Here is a 10705-nt window from a genome sequence, read left to right on the forward strand (position 1 = left end):
CTAGAATATAACCTAATGTTATCCTTTCGCCTACCAGACTATGCAAACGTTTGCATTTAAGGAGGCAGTAAGGTACATTAAAGAGACAATACCAGCGCGAACGCAGGTGAATATGTTTTCGTATAGCCGAGCGGCTATTTCGGCACTCCCTTCTACCTCTATAAGATCTCAACTAAGGGATGACTGTAGGAGAGAGATAGCCTATATTTTTGTTCAATATGAAATTACCCTAATATGGGTTCCGAGACATGGGGAAATTCACGGCAACGAGGTAATGGACAAACTAACAAGGTGCAGCTCCGCACTGAATGTGTGCCACGTGGTGGACATGGGGGTTTCGCTAAGGCCAAGCGGGGATGGAACCGTATAGGATAACCCGACAGTTCTTGTGTCTTACGACCCACTTAAAACCAAAACTCTCTTAGGAATGAGCAAAGAAGATACCTACAAACATACATAGGGCATTGACCCTTGTATTGCCCTTCAGCAGGTTCTATCGTAGTTGCGAAGACCCTGGCTTAAAAGAGCAAGTCGTCCCCCTCAATTACGGTTTCAGTGCCACCACACGTTGAATATTTACTTGACATTCAAGACAATTTTCATTCTTTGAAGGATTGTGACGAAATTCGCATATGATTACATGACCACGGGGAATATTTATATACGATTTCGCCAGGATTTATTTTATAATTGATACAGATTGTAAGACTTTCAGAATTGGGAACATCTTGGGGCTGTCAGAAGTGTTTCAGTAAGAATTTTTCTTAAAAAAACTCGATCAATGTAGTTTTCTCGATTACCTTTTCTAAGGCCACTTTTTGCGATGTATCTTCTCGTGGTGAATCGTGTGCTGAAATGTGCATTATTTTGAGTGGCCAGATAACTGTCTTGTCCATTTAGGTATGATATAAATTTGTCTAATATTTTTTTTTTTGTGAAATAGCTGTCAGCGGTTCCATTTGTTCATAGAAGGTATGCGAGAAGAAAAGTTTGAGCATCGGTGCCTTAAAGTGTAAGATATATGTATGTATGTACATTAGGGTGGTCCAAAAATGCATGTACAAAAGTAAATTCGGAGTTTTTATGTTCTCACCTCCTAAGATAGTTCTATATCGAAAAAAGTATAACCTTATTTTTTTATTTTGAAATCAAAAAGAAAAAGCATTCCATTTTTTCCATGTATTTTGTACGGGGAAAAAACAACTTTTTTTGGAAATCGTATGGAATTCTTGAAACTCAATATTTTTCGATCGGCATACTCTGTTTCTCTTCAACCGATTCCCAATAATAAAACCCAATTTTTTTAACAATTTTTTCTTAGTAACTATATTTTTTAGGACCGCCAAAACCCCTAGAAAATGCGAGAAAATGCAATGGTGGGGGGGGAGGGGGTTAGTAAAAAATCTTCATTCTTAAAAAATGGTTAAATAAATAATTGGGTATTGTTATTGGAAGTCTCCTGAAGAGAACCAAAGTTCCGATCGAAAAATATTGATTTTCAAGAATTCCATACCATTTCCACGAAAAGTAGTTTTTTCCCATACAAAATACTTGGAAAAGTTGGAGCGGTTTGAGCGACCTCTAAATATTTTTTGATTTCAAAATAAAAAAATAGGGATATACTTTTTTCGATAAAGAACAAACCGAGGGGTGAGAGCAGTAAAATGTCGACTTTACTTATTTTGAACCAGCCTAATGTCTATACATATCTACATACAGGTGGATGTAACTCAGTGTGGAATTATGACGTCGCACAGTGGTCCGAGTGGCAGAAAGTCGTAATTTCGAAATGTGTGGAAATAGCCAACTCAGTGGTTGTCTCAATTCTAAGCATGACAAAGGAAGCCGGTGGTGGGTTATTTATACGAAAATACTTTGTATAACGGTTGCCTCCATGTCGTCAATCTTCCATAGAGAGAACGCTTCACACTGGCAGATCCCTATAAAAATCGTAGGTAAAGGTAGTAAACGTATCTCGATTTTGTAAAAATTTGTTATTTGAACCACTTTGGCTAAGGAAAGTAACAGTATGAAATCTGGTAAAAACTAGCTAAGTGCAACGCCTACTACACAAGGGGGCGGATGTGGTAAACGTTATCTAATTCCGATGAAATTCGGTTTGTAACTTGGACTAAGCTATGGTGGAAATCGGTCAACTGCAACACCCACCAGCTATCCGAATTTTGCATTCTAATGTGGCAAGGACCCAGCAAAATAGCAAACATTTGATGCAAGATCTATTTTTGCATAAAAATCCCGAAATATAAAAAAATGTGAGGATTGACGTCCAACCATGCCCTCCCTCCCCCACACTACTCGGCGGGATTGGGAAATACTATCCGTTTTTATTAAAATGGATTTGTACCTTACAAACCGAATTTCTCCGAATGGGCGTGGCTGGTCGCCAATTCACACAATTTGGTATATATCTCGGGGTTTTATGCAAAAATATATCTTGCACTAAATTTTAAATTTTTGGAGGATCATTCTTACCACATTAGCATCCAGAATTCCGATGGCTGCTGGGCGTGCCAGTTGACCGATTTTCACCATCATTCCGATACATATATGTCTCCGAAGGTTAATCAAAGTTAAAAATCTAATTTCATTTGAAATTGGATAAAATTTACTATATCCGCCCCCTGGTGTAGTGGACGTGACAGTCCGCCAAATTCAACAATTTTTTTATTTATTGATTCCTCGACAAAAGCAGGTTACAATTTTCAGCGAATTCGGAGCACATTTGCTACTTTTTGCCACATTTTATATGGATCCCTTCCTCTGTGCGTCGTACGAAATCGAGCATTGGTCATTTTATCTCTAATAGTTTACCAATCATAATTGCTTTTTAATACCAATGGCGCCTTAGCAGCGGTACAAGTACATACATACATACGTACTTGTTTAGTGAGCCAGCTCTGGTCTTCTCACAAGTGCAGGTCCAATGTGTCGACTTCCTCGTTTCTTCGGTTTGCATGATTGATTGGTTGGAAAAGGTTGCCTTAATTGGAATTTAAGATTCGAAATTAAGTCCAGAATATGAATTCAGTGTCTTTTAGCCGCTCTAGTGAGGTGTACGTTGCAGATCTAAATTAAAAATTTGCTTTCGAGGTGAATTGATTGAATTTGATTTGAGTAAGTTCTTTTTGATGAATTACGAATTTAATAAAGCCTTGTGAGATGTGTACTTTAATTAAAATTTTTGCACAAGTTAATTTAGATTGTTCATAAAATAACTGCGTTTACTTACACTAATTAGCAAAAGCAATTTTAAAAAACTTCTAAATGTTTTAATGTTTTTTTTTTTTTTATTGGGTGCAGAATGCGTATAACCATTGAATTACTGATATGATAGGATAGTTATTTTAAAATTTGTGGCATTTTTAATACCTTTATAAGAGGTGAACATGCCTCACCAAGTACACTTTAAAAAGTCTCTATTTCTGTACATAATCCATTTTCACCATTAGTATTGCTTGTGCAATAATTATACGTGATCGCTGCAAAAAGTGTACGAATAATTTAAACAAAATCTGAAATGCAACAGACATGATGATCAGGACCGCAAAGTTGTAAGCTTTTGCTTGGAATTGCTTGTTCAGGGTTTCCAAGCTTAATTTTAACGATCGCTTATTTTGCTTATTTCAATGTATATAGCTAAGTACGAGCCATTTAAGAAAACGGTCAAGAAATAAATTGCTATTATTTCGTGTGTGCGAATAGTAGTGTTAAAGGAGTTTTGACATCTGATATTTTCAAGCCTGCTATCTCACTTTTCCCTCCGTTCCTTCCGAAATAATGGAAATTTCTGTTGAAAACAAGGCTGCCTTGTACTCTTCACAAACAAACAATAGCAAGCCATAAGGAGAAGAAAATTTGGATTAATAAATTTTTAATGGGTGGTTTTCCATATTCGTGAAACTAAAGAAATGTCTACAAATAATAACATAAAAACAGATTTGGTTTTTATTAACCTGTAATTCAATTGCATTTCTGCTTAAATTTAAAATCAATGGTTTGTCTCGAAGGGAGGGCATTGGTGTTATTGAAGATATTGGAAATGGTGTATCTCAAATGGAGAACAACGGTACTAAAAAAAACAAGTGAGAAAGTCTAAGTTCGGGCGGAGCCGAACATTAAATACCCGGCGCAAGTATTAAATATATGTTTTTTCACCTTTTCGAAAGCTACCGCTAGATGGTAAGCCGGGGTATATCAATTTTGAGTAAATTAGCGCCCTTGAATTTGGAAGTATTCCAGTTTCAAGCATTTCTGAAATTTACCGTTATATGAAAAGCGGCCGTAATTTTAGTCCGATTTCAATAATTTTCAACGTTTTGCTTTTATGTGGCAAGCACAATAACCACACCGAGTTTTGTACAAATTGGTAGAACGGTTACCGATATACATATATGTGATCATAAGTGGGCGGTGCCACGCCCATTTTCCAAAATTTTACCATAAACGTATTTTTTGGTAAAGAATTGTTGCAAGCATCAATTTTGAATAAATTAGCTTTAATATTTACTGATTTATCGAAAATTTTGTATTTCTCTAAATTACCGTTATATGGGATGTGGGCGTGATTATTGTCCGATTTTTAAAATTTTCGCCCATTTAGTATGATGTATCAAGGCCAACAACTGTGCCAAGTTTGGAAGAAATTGGTGCAGGGGTTACCAAGATACACGGATGTAACCATAAGTGGGCGTGGCTAAGCCCATTTTCCAAAAATCTATAATATTCTTATTTTTCCTCTGAAAATTATTGTAAATATCAATTTTGAGTGAATTATCTTCAGTAGTTACTAAAATATCGCAGTTTTCGTATTTCTGGAAATTACCGTTATATGGGAAGTGGGCGTGGTTACAGTCCGATTACGCCCATTTTCAATACCAACCTACCTTGGATTAACGGAAATCTACATACCAAATTTCGTTGAGATATCTCAATTTTTGCTCGAGTTATCGTGTACACGGGCGGACGGACAGACGGACGGACGGACGGACGGACGGACAGACAGACATGGTTTAATCGATTTCTCTATTCATTCTGAGCATTTATGTATACATTTATCTATACCTATCTCGATTCGTTTTGGCTGTTACAAACAACCGTTATGTGAACAAAATTAATCTACCCTTGTGCACAAGTGCGCTCGGGTATAAAAATAGTCATGGTGCTAGCAAGTCAAGATTCCTTGCGGTGTGTGTGGAACCGCGTTTATTTGGGTATAGCGCGCTCTGGCACTCGTTGCGTTGGTAAACGCAACGCTAGGCGCTCCAATTTAGGAATGACAGTTACGTACATTAGCGCACACCAGGGCCCACCACTTTTTTTTGGATTTTTAATAATCAAGTAATCTTTAAGCTAAAACACAACCGACTTCAATTCTATGTACAACTATATGTGTACAAATTTAGGAGTATCGTTAATTTTTTCATGATCCAATGATCGGATCTAAACCAAATTATGGGACGACCCTTGAGGTACCAAATTTCCGATAAAAAAGAATTAGGTTAACGTAGTCCAAAGTTATGCGGTAGCATACATACCTCCCACATTTTTTGAAGTCGATTAAAAATGTTTGAGTTCTTTGTTAATTTTATGTAAGCAAAGTGCAATTTACGAAACTTTAACAAGTTTATTTATTTATTACATACTGTAAATAAAACTTGCATAAATGTATTTTAAAGAGCATATTATCTGAAGCGAATTTTCGGTATTTTCTGGTGACATATCTTTAGAAGTTTAAATCGTCCCCCAAAATATATTCATGTATATTTTCATTATGAACCAAAAAGGATTTATTAATAATTTTTGTGGTAGACCATCTGAAATATGTATATTGATGCGTGGACACATAGCCTACTTTCTACAGTTTTGATTACATCTAGTTATGATTCCATTTTAATGCAAGGTGACCCAAAATAATTGATCCTATGTTCTTTGGCTTAGGCCCTTAGATATTATTACCTTATGTTTGGAAGATATATAGAAGATATATAGCCCTTTTATGGCATTTTCCATGTTTTTATAGCAACACTTTTTGCGATACGATAAGTTCTGCATTCCTTGACGTGTGTTCTCTTTAAGGAGCTTCCAGGGTTTAAGTATTATTTACATAATTCCCCATAGAAAAAAAGCCGGCGATGGTGAATCAAGTGATCTTACCTGGTAGTGAAGTATCGTAAATAGTATTTAGACACAATTATTCCGCACTCTTGAGTGTAGCGCTCCATGGTTTCTTTGTGTAAATTCGTGTGTCATACATGAACTGACATTCGACGACATTTGCAAAAGTTATTTCACCTCCCAATAGGGTCATTTACTATTAACAAACAATTAGAAACGCATATCTTAGTGTTCTTTTCTTTCTTATAAATTAATCGATAATGTCTTTGCCCTCCTGCTCATCTTCAGAGTTTAACAAATCGTTTCGATGGGGGATATGTTTCGCAGCGAAAAGATGGCCTTGTGCCAGCTTTTTATCCAACCTGAAGCTGGTTATACAACCATTTCTGAGTTAGGCGAGATCGGTTGTGTACAGTTTCGTGACGTGAGTTTTGTACTGTAATATGTATATGTCTTTTTTTTTTTAAGTTTACCTAATTTCAGTTGAATACCAATGTCAATTCCTTTCAACGTCGATACGTCAGTGAGGTGCGACGTTGCGATGAGCTTGAGCGACAAATGCATTACATTGAAAATGAACTGAAGAAGGATGGTGTGGTATTGCCCGAGTTAACAGAGAACCCTCCACGAGCGCCGAATCCTCGTGAAATAAGCGACCTTGAGACTACTATGGATAGAGTAGAGATGGAAATACGCGAGCTCGCGCAAAATAATGTCAATCTGAAGTTAAACTACTTGGAACTTACTGAGTTATGCATGGTTTTAGATAAAACACAAAATTTCTTTCGAGACGTTATGGACACTCCGTTCCACTTTGGTGATAATGAGACGCAACCGCACGTGGGACAAGGACAACTGGGTTTCGTGGCTGGCGTCTTGAATCGCGAGCGTTCGTTCGCTTTTGAGCGTATGTTGTGGCGCATCTCGCGCGGTAACGTATTTGTGAAGCGCGTTGATTTGGAAGAACCTTCCTCAGATCCAAACACTGGTCTTCAGGTGTACAAGACAGTTTTCGTTGTGTTTTATCAGGGAGCGCAATTGAACACACGCATCAAGAAAGTATGCAATGGCTTCCGTTCTTCACTTTACCCCTGTCCTGCGGAGCGTGCCGAGCGCGAAGAAATGCTGCGCGGCGTAAAGACACGTTTGGAGGACTTGAAGTTGGTGATGAGTCAAACTGCGGATCATAGGCGTTTAGTGCTGTCCAACACTATCAAAAATCTACCACGGTGGATTATAATGGTCAAGAAAATGAAGGCCATCTACCACACGCTCAATATGTGCAATGTGGACGTGACTAAAAAGTGTCTTATAGCCGAGGGCTGGGTGCCAAGGAAAGACCTAACGAATGTTACGGAAGCGCTGGCAGTTGGCTCGGCTGCTGTGGGCAGTACAGTGCCGTCGTTTCTAAATGAGCTGGAGACACAGAAATCACCACCCACTTTTAATCGTGTCAATAAGTTTACGGACGGTTTTCAGCATCTGATCGACGCCTATGGTATGGCCGACTATCGGGAAGTAAATCCGGCGCTCTACACTTGCATTACGTTCCCCTTCCTCTTTGCGGTTATGTTCGGCGATTTAGGCCATGGCTTCTGTATATTTCTTTTTGCGCTCTGGATGGTTTTAGATGAACAGCGTTTAAGCAAGAAGCGTGGAGGTGAAATCTGGCGTATATTTTTCGGTGGCCGTTATATCATTTTGCTATTGGGGCTGTTCTCCATGTACACAGGCTTCTTGTATAATGACATTTTTTCCAAGTCTCTCAATGTTTTCGGGTCCACTTGGAGGGTGCGCTACAATCGCAGCACCGTGCTGGAAAATCCGAATCTGGTATTAGACCCAGCAGTCGCCTCTTTCGGAGTCTACCCGCTGGGTGTAGATCCCATTTGGCAATTGGCCGATAACAAAATTATTTTCCTTAATTCGCTGAAAATGAAAATGTCAATTATTCTTGGGGTGGCGCATATGATATTTGGCGTCTGCCTGTCGGTGGTCAACTTTATGCACTTCAAGAAATACGCGCTGATCTTTTTGGAATTTTTGCCCCAAATACTATTCTTGATTTTGCTCTTCGGTTACATGTGTTTCATGATGTTTTACAAGTGGGTGAAATATGGACCAAAGACCGATTATTTGCCCGATTCGCCCGGTTGCGCGCCGTCGGTGCTAATATATTTCATTAATATGATGCTATTCAGTGCATCGGCACAGCTAGAGGGCTGCGATGAGTACATGTTTGACGCACAGCCGCTTCTTGAAAAGGTCTTTGTTGTGTTGGCTGTTCTCTGCATTCCGTGGATTCTGCTGGGCAAACCGCTCTACATAACGGTTGTGAGGAGACTTCAAGTAAGTTTACGAGTTACATACACATACATACATATAACCGTACATGTGCATATGTCTGTTTTGTGTTTTTTTTTTACAGGCAAAACGGCAGCATAACTCACCTTTGGGCAAATTAGAAGCGGAAGACGGTGGCCATCATGGCGCAGTTGGTACAGATGATGAAGAGGACGAGCCAATGAGCGAAATTTGGATACACCAAGCTATACATATGATTGAATATATCCTGAGTACCATATCGCACACCGCTTCATATTTGCGTTTGTGGGCTTTATCGTTGGCGCATGCGGGTGCGTATATGTACATATGTATGTAGCTGCTAAAAATCGTTTTCAAATGTGTTTTAGAACTTTCCGAAGTACTGTGGAATATGGTGCTCTCCGAGGGTCTTAAATTAGGCGGCTACCCATCGGCGATCGCCTTGTACTTCATATTTGGAGCTTGGGTTTTGCTGACGATAGCTATCATGATTTTGATGGAGGGCTTGTCGGCCTTTTTGCATACTTTGCGCTTGCATTGGTAAGATTTGATGAAATTAATTTGCTTTTAAACTTTGTGAAATACCAAATCGAATATGTATTATTTCAGGGTTGAATTTATGAGTAAATTCTATTCTGGTGCAGGGTATGCCTTTATGCCGTTCAGTTTCAAAATTTTATTGCGAAGTGACGACGACGACTGAACACATTTTCAACTGTCTAGTTAAACGCTGTAGTTTGGCAATAAATACCGTTTTGATGGTCAAATCACTAATTAGATAAACACATTTTAATAAACAATTATTGATATGTTGCTGCATTACATTAAATATTTATGTTGATGATTTCCTCTCCGTTTGCAGATTTTCCGCAGCACTACATTTTTTGCGTTATAAAATTAATTAATTTTTTGGGCAAAGAAACACGTTTTTCTTTTCTTATGAAGAACTAAAAACTAACAAGTAACGAAGTTAAGTTATGCCCATACAATTTGTATGAAGCATCTCACAAAAACGCCATTCAAACAATTTGGAAAAATCAATTTCTTTCTAAGAAGTTAATGTAAACATCGATTTTGAATGAGTTGGCTTCAGGACGAGGACGATTTTTTTATGTAATTATTTTAGTTTTATTTTTTTGAAAATCACCGTTTTTATATGAGTTTGCCTATTTTCAATGCCATCCGTCTTAGCCTCAGACAAACCGATGGCCCCGAGCTACTTTATGTCACCTATTCGATAGTCGGCAATCTATTCTGTATTAGACGCCGTTCGAAAGACTATCTTAATTTGATGAACTATGATTTATTTTGGTTGGAATTTCCGCCATTCCTTGATTTGTCATATATAATACATAATAAATAGGGGCGGTTCTGATCGAGGATAGTTTGCCGGACAGCGCTGGCTTACGAGTAGTACATAGTTAAAATAATTCATTAAGTTGCACGGTGTTCAAAATAGAATATATTGAGATAGGCTCATCCATTAATCTTTTGATTCTATTACAAAGTTACAAGTTCAAATCATTTGTTTTTATATTTAGATATTTTCTTGAATTCTGTAAATTGTTAAAAGTGAAATCGCGGCATAGCTATGTAGTCTGGACTCTTTTCAAACTCACCTGAGTAAACCCAACGTGTACCCTTAGAAGTCTTAACAAACTGATTTCCAAATATTAACTGACAAGGCTGAAAGATTTTACAGCTGTATCTCTACAAATGAGCCGCCTGAATATTTTGTATAAATAATTTTTGAAATCGATCAATCAATGAGATTAGCCATGCGTTTGCCCTGAAAGAAAGGTTGGTCCGTACTTTATATACATGTATATATGTATGTATGTATGCATGTACATTAGGGTGATCCAAATAACTAACCTAATGAATTTATGGCCTTAAAAGGACCTATTTACTGAGAAGAAAATTCTCCCATTTGGAAAAATTTGTATTCCGATTTTAAAAGGTGTCGGTGGGCAGTTGAAATTTTCCATGTAAATAATATGAAAATCTTTTTTCTTTAAAAATGCCATCAATATTATTTTTGTGGAAGGTGTTGCTAACTTTCTATAAATTTTCAAACAAAAAAACTGCCTTACTTCCTTTTTAGTCCATTTATACAAACGTTGTGGATTAAAGAGTTCTTTTAATTTGATTTTTTTTAGAGTTGCCTGTATAAAATTTTGCAATACTACGTTACAACGTTTATGCGATTGTTCATTTCACTAAATAATTTCATGAAATGTAGCCA

The 10705-nt window shown here is 37.6% G+C and overlaps 1 protein-coding gene across 1 annotated transcript; it reads left to right on the forward strand.

Moving 5' to 3' along the window:
- The first annotated feature begins 6430 nt into the window (after positions 1-6430).
- On the forward strand, positions 6431-9269 carry LOC118753789 (V-type proton ATPase 116 kDa subunit a1-like). Its single transcript, XM_036488665.1, has 5 exons — positions 6431-6559; positions 6619-8484; positions 8564-8771; positions 8829-9000; positions 9070-9269. The coding sequence occupies exons 1-5, from the start codon at positions 6443-6445 to the stop codon at positions 9161-9163; spliced, it is 2457 nt and encodes an 818-aa protein (XP_036344558.1). The 5' UTR covers positions 6431-6442; the 3' UTR covers positions 9164-9269.
- Positions 9270-10705: the final 1436 nt, after the last annotated feature.

The sequence above is a fragment of the Rhagoletis pomonella genome, unplaced genomic scaffold (assembly GCF_013731165.1).
Source record: "Rhagoletis pomonella isolate Grant_MI unplaced genomic scaffold, Rhpom_1.0 Rhpom_scaffold_02854, whole genome shotgun sequence".
NCBI lineage: Eukaryota > Metazoa > Arthropoda > Insecta > Diptera > Tephritidae > Rhagoletis > Rhagoletis pomonella.